Here is an 18,020-nt window from a genome sequence, read left to right on the forward strand (position 1 = left end):
AAGCGAGGGAGATGAGGAACCAGCTAAAGAGACCAAAAAAGAGTGGCTGGCCACTGAAGTAGAAGGAAACTGTGGCATCTCTGAAGCCAGGAGACAATGAGGCAGGAGAGATCAGTTTTCTCGGATGTTGCTGACTGGTCAAGTAGAGAGCAAATGGAAAACTGGCGATTCAATTTGGCAATGAGGAGGTCAGTGGTAACAAAAGAGACTGTTTTATTGGAATGAAGGGGACAAAAACCTGATTCGAGTTAGTTTAGAGAGAGTAAGAGGAAAGGAACTAGAAATGAGGGAGTAACTGGAGAGGAATAGAGTTCAAAAAAATTTTTTCCCCTCAATTTTGAAAATTTTTGCAGTGTGTTTTTATCCTAATGAGAGTCATCCAGTAGATGGAGAAAGGGGATGACGCAGGATTAGGGGCAGGGAGAGACTTCTGGATTGATGGTCTGGAGTTCGGAGAGAGGACGAAGTCAGCACACGTGGGGTACGGGAGTCCTAACCTGCAGCGTCTAGGTAGGCTGGTAGCTGCCATCGCTGTCCTCTTAGTGAAGTAGAAAACAAAGTTGTCTGAGAGTGAGGACTGGGGAGATGTCAGAGGTTTGAGGAGAAAAGATGAAGTATGACATTCTCCATTAGCAGCGTGGGAGAACACATGGAGTGGAAGTCGGGGCCCTCTGGGCAGCACTGGGCCCCTGAGATGAGAGGCGAGGGATTGAAAGTGAGAGCAGTCGATTCCTCGTATGTTTTTCTCCCAGCAGTTTCAGGGGCCAGGTGAACATGAGTTAGCAGGCCCATCAGTACTGAAGACAACAGGGTAGAAGAAACAAGACATGAGCAGGCACAAAGGAAAACTGAAATGCCTGTAATATAAGAATATACCACCTGTAATCATTTAAAAATACGAGTAAAAGAGGTTTTGCTTTTCCCTTCAGAATGATAAGAGCTCTTATTGGAAGTATAAGTTAATGGAGCTTTTATGGAGCACAGTGTTTTAGTATGTTCCCAAACATATGACGTGTGTCTCCTTTTGACCTGGCAGTCCTACTTTTAGAAATTTATAGAAGGAGATAATAGTTCAAGTGCATGGAGATAAGTTCACTCCAGAGATGATTGTGAAAGTGAAAAGTTGGCACATTACCTAATGGGCACATTACCAGGGAGGCCTGGTTCACTAATCTGTAAGCATAACAGTAGTGAAAACAAGAGCTCACACTTACCTCTTGCTTTGCAGATGAGGAAACTTGGGCCCAGAGCAAAGGCGTGACAGCCCCAGTCACATTGTTTGGAGTTCAGACCCCAGCTGTGGGCAGTATACGGCCCCCTTCAACTTGGTTTGGAGCTGGAGTTCCTTGCAAGGTACTTGTCAACTTTTTAGGGGGGCCAGCTCATTTTGTGTTTTTAAAATATGAATTCTCAAAATGTTTTGCAAATTTATTTACAGTGTCTTTATTTCATTATGCAAAGTTTTCCTTGCCAGGGATGCTGGGCACAAAAGGACAGTTGGGCAGACAGGACAGATCTTGCCTGGGCCACTGATAAAGAGGGACTGTAGAGAGAGACCTGACTCCCAGGTCTGACTTTAAATATAGTCTGGAAAATATTTTCTGCTGCCTTACAACTTTTACAGAAGTTGTAACAAAGATACAAAGATAGCAAGTCTATCATTTACTTCACTGATCGGATTTATTCATTGGAAGAAAATGAAATTAGGACTGTCAGAACATCTGGCACACGTGGTCCCCTCAGAGGGAGGCACACTGGCTGTAACTTCCAGAGCCTTGGGCTCTGGTTTAGTTCTTCTGCAACCTAGCCTGGCTTCTCTGGGCTTTTCCTCAGAAAGACAAGTGGGTGAGCCTAAGTTACCTGTAATAACTATTAAAGTAAGTACGAGGCTCTTCCCGTTCCTGCCATGGCCCTGTTCACTGGGTGAGAGATGTGCTGATGTGCTGGTGCTGTCAACAAGTGCCCTGCCCCGCCCCCCGCCCCCTCCTTTAGAAGAGCACATAGAAATAAGCATGCCTCTATGCCTCCTTGTACCAATTCCAGACTTCCAATGGCGGACCAGAGAATGGACATTTCTTCAACAATCAGTGATTTCATGTCCCCGGGTGCCACTGACCTCCTCTCCAGCCCCCTCAGCACCAGTGGCATGGATTGCAACCGCAAACGGAAAGGCAGCTCCACCGACTACCAGTAAGGCCCTTAGGCTCTTCCCCTGGCTAAACTTGGTGTCAGTTCATGGGCATGGGACATCTAGGGGCCAGTTACTGTTTCTCCTGGAAGAAGGATCCTCTTTCTGCAAAGGGATCAGAATGAAAGATTCAACTCCAGGTGGCCACACAGTTGGTTTTTTCCCTTTATCTTTCCCTGGATTGCAAGCAAGAGGGAGCCTCCAGCAATACTGAGGCATTTATTTCCCCCTTGTGTCCCCAAATCATTCCGCATCAAGGGAAAAAGAAGAGGCTTAAAGCTAAGTTCTTCCTTTTACCCCTTCCTTCATCTTCCTTTGCTCATTGTGAGCAAGATGGCTAGTCTATGAATGTAGCCTCAGTGGTTTCTGAGAGAGCTTTGCCTGAGGACCTCTCCTGAGAAAGACATCAGTTGCTTAATATTTGCGGAATGCTAAGTAAAGGTCATCTCTGAAAACAGTATAGGAACATGGATGTTGTCCTTAAACATGATTGAAATTAGTATGTACCTGTTATATTAAATAGTATTTTTGTTTCTTTTTAGACTTGATGACTTTTCTTTTGAGTAAGTAAACTTTCACACTTATAGACAACTCTTCTATATCTATACAAACACCTAGGGAATAAGGCAGTGGAGACCGTTCAAAGGCACGCTTTGTTTTGTTGAGACAACTGCATAGACTCTTACCCAAATGTCCATGTAAGAGGTTTTCTTTTGTTTAGTGAGGGAAAATCTCCAAAGAGGTGTCCCCCCACAGCAGATGTCCTTTCTGCTGAAGTTCACAGGTCGAATATGGGGAGCACAGTGACTGGAGGTCAGATGCCCACTAGGAGATGCTATGATTAATATGTAAGTTATCCCAGATGATTTAGAGAGCAAACACCGAGGGGATGGAGTGTGGGTGTGAGGACCGGAAGGTGTTTTTCCATAGAAGTAACTCCCCAACAGAGAGACCAGGAGATGTTTTCTGTAGACCCCTTGTCTCTGGCAAGTGCTAATGGACCATTGACATGTTCTGAGACCTGCTGTCTAGATCTGTGGTTTCCAACCCTGTGACCACGCAGGACCTTCAGGTCTTCCTTATGGACCCCAGTTTGCAAATCTTTTGTAATTCATGGAGACCCTGTTAATTAAGGAACTATAATCCGTTTCCCTACAGTTTTAATGTACTAAAGTCATATCTATCAGGCAAAGCTTCTCCTCACCGGAGATGATCAACCTGGCCTCAGTGAGAAGACACTAGTCTAGACAAAAGAGGAGGGCAAGTTTTCATTGTCCTGTGTGGCCTGGGTGGAACTCTGCCTGTGAAGACATCAAGGTCACCTGGTTGGGAACCACAGTTCTAGAATGCCTAGGATGTGATTCAGCGTTCCTAAGAAAGTCGTTTTTGCCCCTGAGATTACTACATTGTTTGAAAGGCCATAATTTCTCCTTTCTCATGGGATAAAAAAGAAAGGGGAGAGGCCCAGGTGGCAGTCAGTGCCCACCTGATACATTTAGGGGCTGGTGAAGGCTGCGAGCTGACCACAGTGGGATCTGGAACTCCTTCCTCTGAGGATTTCGATCTATTTTCTGCTGAACCACAAGGTGCCATAAAACTTGGAATTCTGGAGTCTGTTAAAGGGAGGCAGAGCCCTGCTGTGACCCCAGGACCCCCTGCAGCCCAACAGGGTTCCACGCTCCTCTGCCCCAACCCTCTCCTCTACCCTGATTCTTCAGGCTTTCCCAGCTGGCTGAGAACCAGAAAATGGGGTAGCAGTGCCTTTGAAAAGCTGCCTCAGGGCTCTGCTCAGGTTTTTTTCGGTACTTTGATTTCCCCTCCTCAGTTCACCCACACACACCAATATATATGTATGCACATATATATTTGATGCTTAATATGTTTTGCAAATGAGTAAACTCCATTTATCCAGAATGATGGCAAGGAGTGGGGAATGAGGTATTATTTGGATACCCTGGTTAAGAGTTTCCATAAATGCTTTGTATTCCCAATTTTCAAACAATCAAAATATGGTAAAATATATGTTAACACAGAAACTATTGAGACTATGTATAAATTTTCTTTGATAATCTGGAAAACCAGTCTGAGTTCAAGTTGTTTGTATTTATTTGTTGGACTATATTATTTGTTATATAATAATACATCAATAATTAATACTTTGGCTGTTTGAGCTTTCTCCTTGTTTAATTTCTGGATAAACGAGAGCATTCTGTATTATGATAAGGTATTTTGTTTGTCTTAATGATAATCGTGTTCTCTTTTGTTTTTTTCAGAGAAAGCATGGACACAGACAAAGATGACCCTCATGGAAGGTACCATGAACCTCGTCATTTGAATTTCAGCCTTATAGCCATTTTCCTTGCATTGCACATTCTATTATTTGGTACAGGTTCCACCTATGTCTTAGATTGGGGATAAGCAAGGAGGCTGAGATCCTGTGGGCTCAAGATCGTCTCCCTCCAGCCCCCAGTGCAGCTAACTACCAACCTTGTATGTTGTAGCGAGATGACAGGCATTAAACAGGGAAGAAACAAAGGTGTAACTTGGCCATTAATCTCCAGGGGGATTTTATTTGTGTTTTTATCTTTTGCTTTTTTTCCCCCTAGGTTAGAATACACAGAGCACCAAGGAAGGATCAAAAATGCAAGGTAAGCTTGGGCCATCATTCTAGCTAAAAACTGTCCTGGTTTCATAGAGTGCAGCCAAGGAGGCCGTGTGCGTCTCGTCCCTGTCAAACAGTCCTTTCCACAATGTCATATCCGTAGGAAATAAAACAGGGGGCAGTGGACCTTGGCTTGATGTGGCCTTCTGTCCCTTGTTCTCTCCAGGTTGAGCTATCCTTCATTCTTTCCTGCCTAAGCATGTCTAACCTGAGGGGACTTTGGAGGGAGCAGAAAATAAATGAAGGCTAAGGTTTCCCCTAAGTTTTCAGCAGGTTGCTCCTTCCTGACTCTCAGGTGCCCCAGAGGAGACCTGGCTCCGTGATTCAATTCCTAGACTGCACCTCCCCCTTTTACACTACAAATTGCAACTGAAGGCCAGATGTGGAGGAGACCCCGCTCCCTTGAATAAATTCTGTAACTCAGTCCCTCCTGCCTCCAGCCATACTTGCTGACCCCCTTCCATATGGGCACTCTCGGCTCTCTTGCCTTTAGCTCCAGGGCCATCTGAGGCTCTATCATGACACAGAACTCGGGGCTGCAGAATTCAGCTGACCTGAGACTTCCAGCTTTTCTCTCACAGACCAGCCGTGGCAGGAGGTCCCATGGTTCTGTTGCTACAGCAGCAGCAGCAGCCAACTATATTTCCACTGATGCATCTCTGTAGGGGGACAGTCCCAAATGGCAGGTGCAAACTAGTCAGGGAGAGTGTGTGACGGTGGAAGTGTCACTCTGCCTCAGTAGGCAGCAACTCTTGGCAGGGAGGAGCGTGAGATTCTTTGGAGGAGGCTCCTGGGGACAGATATAGCATCGACTCTAGGTCGGGTCATGGTTGTTTCAGGGATGGCAGTGTTAGTTACCTGGCAACTTGGTGAGTTTCTGACAGGCCACACAATGGGCTCCTTACAGAGACAGGGCTCACTGGAGACCATGGGACCCTTGCTAATGACTGTTCTGGAGGCTTTTCTCTTCGAAACCTTCATCTGCCTTCTCCTTCCACCCTCATCTTAAAATCCAGCATTGCAGAGGCTGAAAGGGAAATAAATCAGGAGAAATTAACCACACCGTTTACTTGAAAAGACAGTTTTTATATTTCTCAATTCTAAAGATGAGGTAAGCTTAAAAAAATTAATACCAACCTGACAGTGAGGCCATTTTTTGGTGACTTTAGTAGAAAAGTCTAGTTTGAAACATTCCGCAGATTCTAAATTTGCCTTGTCAGATGAATATTGAAACAGTTATAACTTATTTTTGTCATTGTTTCCTTGATGCTCCATTACTTTTTATGAAATCATTTTTTATAATGTTCAGGGAAGCTCACAGTCAGATTGAAAAGAGGCGTCGGGATAAAATGAACAGTTTTATTGATGAATTGGCTTCTTTGGTACCAACGTGCAACGCGATGTCCAGGAAATTAGATAAACTTACTGTGCTAAGGATGGCTGTTCAGCACATGAAAACGTTACGAGGTGAGACCCTGGGCTTTACTGTCCTTTCTGCCCTTGCCCACAGCTCTTATTACCACTGTTGCCTAGAATGTTCCTGAGTCCCTAAGGCAAATGTTTATGACTTGCAAATGTGTAGGCTTGAGTAATATGCCTGTGATTTTCAGCAATAGACACAATGCCAAATGAAATGATTGTCGAGCTTATGTGAGTATCGGGGTGTGATTTTGCCACCCTACATCCCCAGAGGTTAGAGGCTGTGTTCTGTGCATGTGTTTGTACGTGCGCATGATCGGGCTACATGCACATCAGATTGGACATCGCTGATATCCCTTCTCGTATATGTGCATGCTGAGACCCCACCCATACGATGATAAACATCAGAAATGTAGGTGAACTTAGAGACACATGAAAGCCAGTTTCGGTTTTTAAGAGAAAAATTCATCATGGTTCCTTTGAAGAGTGAGTCACTGGTTGATGGTTCTTGCCGACAATTTTATCGTCAGGAATGAACACTGATAATATTTTCTTCTTCCTGGAATTTCCCCAAACCAGATGGGCCCTTTATGAGGGAAACAGTATTTTCTTTCTTTTCTGAGTGTGGGGAGGGTGAGAAAACAGAAGCAGAAGCATGGAAGCGAATTATCCAAACCACAGGAGAAAGCTGAAACATATCAGGCATTTTAGTGAATGCCGTTTCTGGGATTTTCCATAGCTAGTCTTAGACTATTTGAAGAAATTGGAAAGTGGACGCTCAGTCAGATTTCTGACCTGTGTGGTAAAAGAGTTGTGTCTTTTTATTTCCCCAAAGCCACCAGAAATAAGAAGTAGCTGGTTTTGTCTGATTTGATCCTTATTATAAAATATAAGTGTTGTATCCTGTGCTTGGAGAATGGTGTTTAAAAATTCATATTAGCAAAGATGGTAGAGATTAAATTATTAAAAGATAATGTCAATTAAATTGGAAGGGGAAGAGTGGCAAGTTTGGAGTTATAAAAAGCAGAGATGCGGATCAATAATCTGTGCCTTGTTAGTTGATGTGAAAGTCACGAACACGGTCTGTTTACTTCCTTCCCCATGGTACTTTGAAGTATTAAGGAACCATTTCATTTTATTCACTATTCCACTAACTATTCTGCAGATTCAAAGTCATTTACTGCTGGCATTTTTCTCTGTTAAGTTATTGCTCTTCTGAAAGATGCCAGATTGACAGCCTTTTAAACATAAGTCTTGTTCCCTTTCAGTCCCGGGAGCTGGAGTTGCATTGACTGAAGTAATGCATTTCTCTAGGTTGCCAAGCTCATTTAAGTCACCACTGATGGAGAGAAACTCACACTAAATGTCTTCCACAATATATTTACTCAGGGCCTGGCAGACTGGATGATTTCCCAAGAACATTTAGAGTGGTGATTTGAGGGACTGCTAGACAACCCACTTAATACACATCTTGGGAGGAGGGAACCCTCCCAGGCACCTCTACCAGTTTCCTTCCAGAGCTGCCTTCTCTCTTAGAAGCAGATTTTTAACTTCCTTCCATTAGCTCTCGGTTTTCCCTGGAGTGACAAAAGCAAGCTTGTTAAGTCTCCTGTGGGCAACAGTGTTCTCTTTTCAATGAAATTCTCTGTGGCGTTACAGGATTCTGTTCAAAGCCAGATCTTGCTTTGTCTCAGTTAAGAAAAAAGGAGGTAAAATTTAAATCCCAGATGGTAGGAACTAGGCCGCATCTGGAAGGTTTGAGGCAGTGAGGTAGAATGAGACTTTATCTCAATATAAAGTGTGCCAACTTTTTCTTCCTGCTCAGGTGCCACTAATCCATACACAGAAGCCAACTACAAACCGACTTTTCTGTCAGATGATGAATTGAAACACCTCATTCTCAGGGTATGTTGCAATTACGGGATTATTTTGTACAACATTTATTTTTTTACAAATTTTGGAGTTAAGTACCAGCATGTGGAAACTCAGAGTGTCAGTATTGAACCGTTTTAGGCCCACTTGCTCCTCTGGCTCTCCGCCTTCAGCTACTGTTTGGACAGCCGTCACATTCTTTCCCGAGACCTTCCTCCTCCACGTCTTCCCTTGAAAGTCTATGCTACTGTAGTTTTAAACCGAAGAGGCAATTGTTGAAAATTGGAGGTAGTTAAAAATCACATTCCTGCACGAAGGTTTTAGAAAGGGACTGAAACTGGTAATGACTGAGAATTTCTCTTATCCTCACTTAACCACTAGCGCACAAAAACATCCACCAAAATCTTTACACCAAAATCCCTTCAAAATAACAAAACTTAAAAAAGACTTCATGATCCAAGGAGGAAAATAAATGGAGGAGGTGATGCTTTCACCTGCTGGATCGTAGCTCTTCCTTCATCCTGCCAGACTCTGCAGAGAGGCAGTTGAGGTGGCACCGTGGGAACTTGGCCTCCCTGCAGATTTCAGTCTGCAGTGGACTCCAAGGCATGCTTCTGGCAGAGTGAGATTCACTTGGAAATTGAAGGAAAGAAAGGAAGTCAGAAACGTGTCCTCTCGCAAATTGTAAAAGAAAAATAGAAAACGTAACTAAAAGGAAAGATACCTGGCACTGTCTCCCACAGCCAGGGTTGACTTCACTTGCTAAGACTCCTGTAGAACCTTGGCACCCTTCTTTGAGCAAGATGTTTGCAATGCTCCAGGAGAAGGAGTAGTCCAGCTGGGTTTTTGTACCATTTTCAGCTCTACGTGGCTCCAGGCCCTCTGTAAGTCTGGCCTGCCTACTTATTCTAGTATTTTCTATCTATTATCACATAATATGCTGTATCAGTTGGAAAGTTTTCAACTGCAAGGAACAGAAGACCTGATGGACAAATAGGGTTTCATTTCTCAAGCATAGTTGGCCCTGGGGTAGGCTGTGAGGGGTTGGTGCGGTGGTCCACTGGGGTCAGCAGGAACCAGACTCTCTGTCTTCTCACACAACCATGACGACCTAGCAATGCAGCTTGCTTCCTCAGTGTAGTGAGGTGGCTGTGCCAGGTCTGGGTAGCCAGCCCCAGCCAGATAAGGCCAGTGGTTCCTTCTATCAGGAAAGGATACATCTTCCTGGAAGTCTAGTAGGGGCCTTCAGCTTATCAAGAAGATTCGCCTGATCACCCCTAGCTGCAGGGCAGGTTGCAGAGCATGGGTTTAGATTTTCCAGTCTCCATAGTAGAGGCAGGCAAGAGAGAAGGGGGTTAGGAATTGACCTCCCAGCAACCTTTGTCAAACATGCCTTCCAGAGCCATATCTGTTTGCTTGATGCCCCTCCAGAAGTGGATCTCACAACCCAGTCCAGAACTTCGGCTATGATCTGGTTGGCCTGGGGTTGAATAGGGCTGGGTACATCCCTTGCCCCAGAAGTGGTCTTTAGTGCCGCATTTCGGCAGCTGTAATCCTGCCCATCCCCAACTCTCTTGTACAGAGATTATTGTTAGGCCAGGTTCTTTTCCATCTCGTATAGGTATAGTTCATTCTTTTGAATTTCCCTTTTATCTGTCAAAATGTGTTTATTGGATGGTCCCACATTCCAGTTTATTAGTGATCCTTTGAGGCTTCCTGTGACTTGTAGATGTGACAAGCTTGCCTTCTGTGTCTTTCATTTTCATTCATTCACTAATTCAGCAAACATTTTTTAGTACTTATGTATATGCATGGCAGTGTTTTCGGAATATCAAATCACTGATGAACACGTTAGGGTGGCGCCATTGCATGTAGGGTGGGGCCACCATCACTACCTGGCAAGTTAGTGATGGTCCATTGGTTACCATTCTCAGGGCACAGTTATTCAAATTCAACTCTCTCCTTACCTCTCCATCCTTTTCTATACAGAAGATGTTCTTTTTCTCAGGGGGAACTTGCTGAAGTTAAGAAATAGACTATGTCTGCTGCATTTCTAGAGAAACCACCAGGGCCAGCTTCATAGGCATGTGTTCTGTGCAGTCACACAGGGCCTGGCACTTGGTTTAATGCTCTGCTGTCGCCATTTTGAAAATCATAATTTTTGAACAGGAGTCCCTGCATTGTCATTTTGTCCTGAACCTCACAAATTAAGTAGCCGGTCTTGATTGCCGTACTGGTAATTTGATGTTTTTAAGGAAAAAATAATTATTTGTGACTTAATGTATATATAACAAGCTCCTTTTATAATGACAAATGCTTACTAATTTTCTTGTCGTTGCTTTTCTAAATAATTCCCTATCAGATGTCCATACTTACAAGAGTACGGAACGAGGATTTTAATGCTATTTAAGCTAAATACTTCATCTTGGGCTCGTCTCTCTGCTCTTCTGTTTTATACAACACCAGTGGTGATCTGTCTTCCCTGACGAAACTTTTCTTCTCTGGCCTATTTCAGTGGCTGTGAAGTCCTGCCCAGTCCCTTGCCATGTCCAGGTGCCCAGTTCTCAGGAATTTGCTTCAGCAGAAGGCAAGAGCCACTCAGATTGTGTTGGAACAGTCTGGCAGCAGGAGCTGGATTTCTCCTTGTCCTTATGCAAATCTGACTAACTGCTTGCTTCACTAAGTGCTTTCAAAACCTCTTTTGTAAATGGCGTGTCAGGCAGTCTACCTGATCAGTTTGTAATGTCTAGATGCTCTACTTCCTTTGTTTTGAAAACTAGGCAGACCCTCCCAGGGCACTGTATCTCTTATAAACTAACACCATCCTCAAGAGTGAGCCTGCCCCTGGCTTTCCTGTGTCCCCATGACTCTTGTGGTGTTCTCACACCTCTGCTCTTCCACTGTCTCCTTCGCCCCAGCTCTTTCCGAGTAAAGCAGAGTCAGAATGCTTTGAGCCTACCCTATACTGACTGTATTCACTGGTCTTTGGAGACACGGGATGTGTCGAAATCTACTTCATTCATATCATAGATTCAGGCCTGACTGTGCCTAGATGTCAAGATGTCACAGTTACCTTCTTCCCAGGCACCTTTTGTGCTACATCCTCAATGAAAAGCCTCAAAACACTTCTCTTGTTAGATATGATTGCAAGGCAAATGAGGAAGTTATTAATACCCTATTTTTTGACAGAATGAGGCTTCCAGCAGATGGTGCTTGGAAAGTTGCTTCCCCCTCACTGTCATTCCTTGCCCCTGGGCCAGCTTAGAGGCCTAACTTAGGAAAAGATCGTTCCTAGCTTCCTTCTAGCTGGATGGCCTGCCAGGTTCTCTCACAGAAATAGTGATTCCGTTCCCCTTCTTATTCACTTCTTTTATCCCAGCACAAGTGCATGTGTCATTCTTTAACCTTCTGGTTCATGAATTTATTTCCTAGCTCTTTGAATTAAACTATATCCCAAATACCCTTTTGTGGAAAACAGAATGGAGTTTTGTTTTTCCAAAGAACAGTCTGGGCACTAGTGAATAAAGCAAGATATCGATACCCATTGTGCATTACAACTGTGGGAGCTGAGTATAAGAACAAATATATGAGAGAGTAGAGAACACCCTCCCCCATCACTGGGAAGACCCCTGCAGGAGTTATGTATTTTGTCCATCTGAAAGTTGTACATAGGATTCAAGTACATACAGACATAATTTCCTAAGTTCTTGGGGACTATAGCTTTGGTATTTATCCGCTTTAGTCTACCTAACAAATATTGCCGTGTCTCTACACCTATCTTTAATGATACTTTAGATTTTTATTTGCATTCAAAGTGAAGAAGTAAAAAGAATCTAAGGGGAAAATTTTGTTTTGCTTCTCTTGTCTCATTGAAACAAACAACCCAGCCCTGGATTAAAGGATAATATTTGAGAGCAGTAGTTCTCAATCTTGTGTACATTAGAATTACTTTGGGGCAGAAGTGGAAATGGAGTGGAGTTTAAAACAATACCAGTGATCCAACCTCACTCTAGACAATCAGCATAAAACAAAACAAAAAACACTGCTCAGAATTCTGAGGACCACTATTCTAGAGTTCCCTATAAATGAGGACAGAACAGCCAAGATATTGGAGAGGGGATTCTGATCTTAAAGGTCCTTTTAATCTCAGACACTGTGATTCTACATAGTTATATTAAAGCAATAAAATATGATTTCTCTGGACCTTCATATAATCAAAGGAAAATTCTTAAACTGAATTCTACTTTGAAAGAGAACTTACTTTAGTTGGACTTCTCCCTGTAATCATTAGATGATGTATGTGTGTGTATATCCGCCTTGGAGAGAATCATATTTTTCTCATAAGGCATTTGTTTTAAGCATCCTGTTCTCAGGACACCCGTGAAACATCAATGAGAGCGGTTCTGCACATCGGATACCTAGAAAACAAGTCCTTATTTGCTATCAGAGTGATGACAAATCATGTTCCTTGAAGTGTGATCAATTGATTATCCATTTCTCCTGATTAGGCAGCAGATGGATTTTTGTTTGTCGTAGGATGTGACCGAGGGAAGATACTCTTTGTCTCAGAGTCTGTCTTCAAGATCCTCAACTACAGCCAGGTATTGCTTATGTTCCCATTGGTGGTGGGCAGCCACACAGCCAAAAGGGTTCCCTCACTTTTCAGAATAATTATACAATACTTATGTTGTCCTCCCACCCAATTTTTCTTCTAGAAAATTCTTAATAGAGAAATAAATTTAAACCTAGAAAAATCTTCTAATGCGTTCCATGTTTCCCTCATTCAGAAGGTTCGACTCTAAGCTTAGCAGCAGCTTTATAACTTTCTTATTGCTGCAAAATGAATATCCCGTAACTAAGGAGCAGGAATAGAGGGTGAGGGGCTATCAACAAAGCAGAAAGGTAGACAGATAATCCAATGCCAGAAAATAGGAAAATTGGGAATCCACTCATGCTGTCTTTGCAATGATATGTCCCATTAACTCCATCGAACCTAAGCTTCCTCTAAAAAAATAATTATAATAATCCATACCTTTTTTTAATTGTTTATAGAATGAAATAAGATCAACATTTATGAAAGCTTCTAGAGTAGACTATTTCACATATCATGTCCCCAGAGTTTTTATCCACTCATTTATCCATCCCTTTACTCATTCCACATGATGGTGTTTGCATAAAAACTTGGTAAGGCAAAGAATTGAAGAGTCCAAATAACATTTATATAAGTTAGAATTAATGTAAATTTAATGTTTCCCAAATGTTTTGTTGTTTTTAGTCTTACAGGAAAGTCATGGAGGAAGTTTTTATTATCTCTAACAGATTAGGCTACTGGAGCATCCGGTATGACCCAACTCGCTTGAAAACAGAGGCTTAATGGAGCTAGGGGCATAGCCTGTGCCCTACAGTTCTCTCCTGAAGTCTCAAAAGAGACTTTGTAGGCATCAGAAATAGATAAAAAGGAATACACAAAGCTGAAAGATCGTTGCCTTATAGGAGTGTGAACTATTTATATAATCGAGTCCTTTTCCCCTCAGGTGTTATCAAAACCAAACTCCCAATGTCTCATTCATTGTCTGTATATCTAGGCAAAGCGATTGCACATGTGTACATGTTCCCATAGAAACATTAGAAATTCTCACACTTAAAAATACAAAGTAAAGGCAAAGCACTTGTTGGGTAATTTATATTCCAACTGTTGACTTGTCACTTTTGACATTTCCTCCTCACAGAATGATCTGATTGGTCAGAGTTTGTTTGACTACCTACACCCTAAAGATATTGCCAAAGTCAAGGAGCAGCTCTCCTCCTCCGACACCGCACCCCGGGAGCGGCTCATAGATGCCAAAAGTGAGTACAGGGAAGGCTGCTGCCTCCTCCGTAACCTGCCCAGAGCCGAGGGCCCCAGTGAGGATCGCAGAATGTGCGCGGAGGTCTCAGCCTCTGGGTTCCTGCTTCTGCCCTTTAGCTGGGTCACAGGTGCTATCTTTGGCTAAATGGAATTATGTACATTCCTTTATGTTTATTTTTGATTTGTTTTACATAAAGAAGAAAAAATTCAATAATGAAATTCACTGAGAGGAAAAACAGCTACTTTGATTTGATTCCGTCTGATTTTTAGTCATTTATTTTTCAGTGTCTAGAAATTCCCAGTTGTGTGCTCCTGACTCTAAAAGGCGCATACCAGTTTGATTTGTTCCCCCCCACCCAAAAAAAATTGCTTCGATTTATCTTAGTTGCACATGTGCAGCCTCATAAAAGTAAGAAAACTTGAAATATAAATATGGTGTCTCCGTGACCAAAGCGATTCCTCATTACATTGGCTCCCCCTCCTGGCTTCCTTCCTGCAGCAGCGGAACCACTCCACATCCTCCCCCAGCTTCCTGCTCCTGCACCCGCCGCCATGCCTCCTGTGTGAGGCCCGGTCGCCTTCTCCTCCTTAGTGCCGTGGGAGTCTGTGCGCTCTCGCAGTTGAGAGTGTGGACTCCAGTCAGATTGCTGGGCTCACGTCTTGGCTCTACCATTTACCAGCTGTGTGACCTGGAGCAAGTTACTTAATTAACCTCTCTATGCCTGAGCTTCCTCATGTGCAAAGTAATACCTATCCATTGGGTTATTGTGAGGATTAAATATATTAATATACATAAAGCATGTGAGACGGTTCCTGGCTCATGGTAAGCACAATAGCAGTGCTGGTATTCGCTTTGGCCCCGTGCAGCCACAGCCTAACTGTTTTCCTGCTTCTAAGCTCCCCATTTTAATCCCTGGAAGGAAATACCACCAGAGGAAACTCCTTTAAACCAGCCTTTTCATTGAGGCACACCTCTTCTTCTTGAAAGTACTGTGCAGTTTCTGGTACCTGTTGTTCTTTATAGTCTGGCCCCCTGGCAATGTTTTAGTGACCTGTGAAGAAAAAGATGAATGGTATTTGGTCCCTGCCTCTAAGACTGTTACCATATAGTCAGGGAGACAAGAAGACAGAAAGCTTCCCGTATAATAGGTATAGCCATAGAAATTGTACCAGGCATAGAGAACAGATGATTAATTCTCATGTGGGCGCGGGGACAGGCATCACCCAGTAGGTGACAACCGAGGTGGGTTTGAAAAGATGAATTAATGTTTACCGGGTGATGAAGGGAGGAAAAGAGCAGAGGAAACGATTTGTGGGTGGTGCAGAGGTGTGGCGCCTGCCGTGTGGCCTGCTCGGTGCTACTAGAACAAAATGTGCAGGGGAGGGGAGGGCCGGACCCGTGGGGACACGGCAAAGGGCTCTGAGCAGGCTGGGGCAGCTCAGATTGGCATTTTGGGGAAGATCGCTGAGGCGGCAATTTGGGAGGTAGGTCGGAGCGGGTGAGACCCAGGAGGAGCCTTTGCCCTGATGGGTGCTTCCTGGTGGGCAGTGGGAGGTACATTAACCCCCAGACACGATCTGTTGCACCAGCTTCTGCACTGACAAGTAGCCGGTGTTTCTGTCAGGACCACAGTCATGCTCTTCCTTCAGAGACTCTAACTCAGTTGGTCTAGAACAGCAGAGTCCAGTGGAAACATAATGCAAACCACAAATATGAGTCATGGGTGTGATTTAAAATTTTCTAGTAGCCATATTAAAAAAGTAAAAATAATTGTAAAATAATTTAAATACTATGTTTAACCTGACAAATCGAAGATATTACATTGTTTGGTTTTTTTTTTTCTTTTTTTTTTTTTGGTACTAAGTCTTTGAAATCCTGCGTGTGTTCACACTTACCGCACACTCAGAATAGCCACCTTTCAAGTGTGCAACAGCTGCATGTAGCTAGCGGCTACGGAACTGGACAGGACAGATCTAGAATGGGGTCCAAGGATATGGCTTGAGAACTCAAGGCAGTCCTGCTTCCTCCTTGTCATCTCAGTATCCAGACCTTTCCTGTCCTTCAAGTCCCAGCCCGCGTCCTTTTCCTCCCCGCCATTCATTTGGCACAAATCACACATCACCTTGTGTGATTATGAATCTTTTTATGGCGAACTTCCATTTCCCCTTCTCAGCTGCAGGCTCCTGCTGGACAGGAACCCCATGTTATATTTCTTTTTATCCCCCAGAGCACTTAGTCCATTCCTCCAGTGGCTGCCTTCTGCGAGATCTAGAAACATTTCCAGATTGACAACACACCTATCTGTAGTGCATCTTTTAAGGCCTAAACTATGGAAATTATTCTCATGTCATCTTTATAAAACAGTGAGGTAGGAAAGAAAAGGCTTTCTTCAAGGTCACACTCCCCCCTCCTGACAGACAACACTACTCTCAGTTTATCACATTTTGTGTATTGATTTGCAGCTGGACTTCCAGTTAAGACAGATATAACCCCTGGGCCATCTCGATTATGTTCTGGAGCACGACGTTCTTTCTTCTGTAGGATGAAGTGTAACAGACCTTCGGTAAAGGTCGAAGACAAGGATTTCCCTTCCACCTGCTCAAAGAAAAAAGGTAACCATTTAACAGTTCCATAAAATACTGTCACAGGCGAGGCCAACTCCCCACACTGGAGCTCTCAGCGGGGTGCTGGGGTCAGTGGTTCCAGGCTGCCAGGGCGGCAGGTCACAGGCCTTCATCCAGGTCTGCCATCCCCCCAGCTACAGCGCCAGGCAGTTGGGAGCAGGGAGAGTTGGGAAGCCCCGATCTGTTGTCCTGATGACAGAGATTTGTGGGGAGGCTGCCTTTGTTTAATTTCTGTTTGTTTTAACGTGGTTGGGAAAAAATACTCAGCCACAATCCTAACTGCCTCTTGAGGAAGCCATTGGTCCGTCAGTTGCTCTTGTTAAATTCACCAGTGACCTTCATGCTAAATGTAATGGTCAGTTTCATTTCTCTTCCATCTTGAAGTGTTCTCTTCCCTAGGATTCCCTGAGACCACATCCTCCTCGGCCCTCCATCCTCGATCGCTCCAGGCTCTCTCGGTGGTTCCTTTTGCTGGTCCTCCTCCTCTTTCCTGGGCCTTCTCTTTTCTGTCCCTTCTCAATCCATAGGCAGTATCATCCATTCCCTTAGCTTTCAATGCCATTTATATTTCAATAACTTCTAAGTTTATATTTCTAACCCACACTTCTCTTTTAAACTCTAGATCCATAATTTAACTGCTTATTAAATCAATCTGCTTAGATATCTCAAAGGCATCTCGAACATGATATATGTAAAAATAACCACCTGAGCTTTCTCCTTGATGTAAATGGCAGCAAAAACAAATAAACCAAAATATAAACCACCGTCCATCTAGTTGCAATACTAGAAGCCTCGGAGGCACCCTCACCCCATGTCACCCCCTCCTCCTCCCCCAGTTACAAAGTCCTGCTGCAACGAGTTCCTTCTGCAGAAGTTATCCGAAATATGTTTATCCATCTCCACGTTCACTGCTGTCACTAGGTCCAGGCTCTGCTCAGCTCTCCCCAGGTCTGGTAAAATAGGCTCTTCATACTTTCTCTCTCTCCACAGAGCAGCCACAATCATCTTTTTAAAAGTGAATCTTTTTATCATTTCCCTTTTTCAAACCCTTCAAAGTTTCCCATTGCTCTCAAAGTTCAAAATCCTTAACATGATTTGTTCTCCACGGGTTCCCGGTGACTAGCACAGACGCAATGCTTGGTAAACACTCCCCGAGGATTCGTTTGTTGAAATCCAGAGGTGCTCCAGGCTTGCTTATTGTGTCCCAAAGTGGAATCTCTTTCCCTCTAAAACGTACTCTCTTCCCTGAGTCGGTGAACTGTACCAGCAACCACTCAATCCACAACCCTTAGAGTCATCTTATTTTTCTTCCTTTCATGCCAAATATTTGGATAGTCATACCAAATTCCAGCAGTTCTCGGAAATTTCTCCTGCGTCCTTCCCTGCCTCCTCCTCACCGCACTGCC

The 18,020-nt window shown here is 43.7% G+C and overlaps 1 protein-coding gene across 7 annotated transcripts in view; it reads left to right on the forward strand.

The window, feature by feature from the left end:
• Positions 1-18,020, forward strand: part of ARNTL (aryl hydrocarbon receptor nuclear translocator like) — a 104,174-nt gene that overhangs the window by 71,556 nt on the left and 14,598 nt on the right. For 3 of the 7 annotated variants that reach the window (XM_011374165.2, XM_011374161.2, XM_011374164.2), the window contains 10 exons: positions 1,229-1,353; positions 2,044-2,190; positions 2,731-2,751; positions 4,462-4,500; positions 4,795-4,836; positions 6,160-6,317; positions 8,095-8,174; positions 12,650-12,742; positions 13,871-13,988; positions 16,453-16,602. In XM_011374165.2, coding sequence (XP_011372467.1) covers positions 2,051-2,190; positions 2,731-2,751; positions 4,462-4,500; positions 4,795-4,836; positions 6,160-6,317; positions 8,095-8,174; positions 12,650-12,742; positions 13,871-13,988; positions 16,453-16,602 — 841 coding nt within the window. In that variant the 5' untranslated portion in view covers positions 1,229-1,353; positions 2,044-2,050. Of the gene's footprint in view, positions 1-1,228; positions 1,354-2,043; positions 2,191-2,730; positions 2,752-2,965; positions 3,037-4,461; positions 4,501-4,794; positions 4,837-6,159; positions 6,318-8,094; positions 8,175-12,649; positions 12,743-13,870; positions 13,989-16,452; positions 16,603-18,020 lie in introns of those variants that run through there. The other 4 variants (XM_011374166.2, XM_023519909.1, XM_023519910.1 and 1 more) reach the window with 3 other exon arrangements.

The sequence above is a fragment of the Pteropus vampyrus genome, unplaced genomic scaffold, assembly GCF_000151845.1.
Source record: "Pteropus vampyrus isolate Shadow unplaced genomic scaffold, Pvam_2.0 Scaffold240, whole genome shotgun sequence".
Lineage (NCBI taxonomy): Eukaryota > Metazoa > Chordata > Mammalia > Chiroptera > Pteropodidae > Pteropus > Pteropus vampyrus.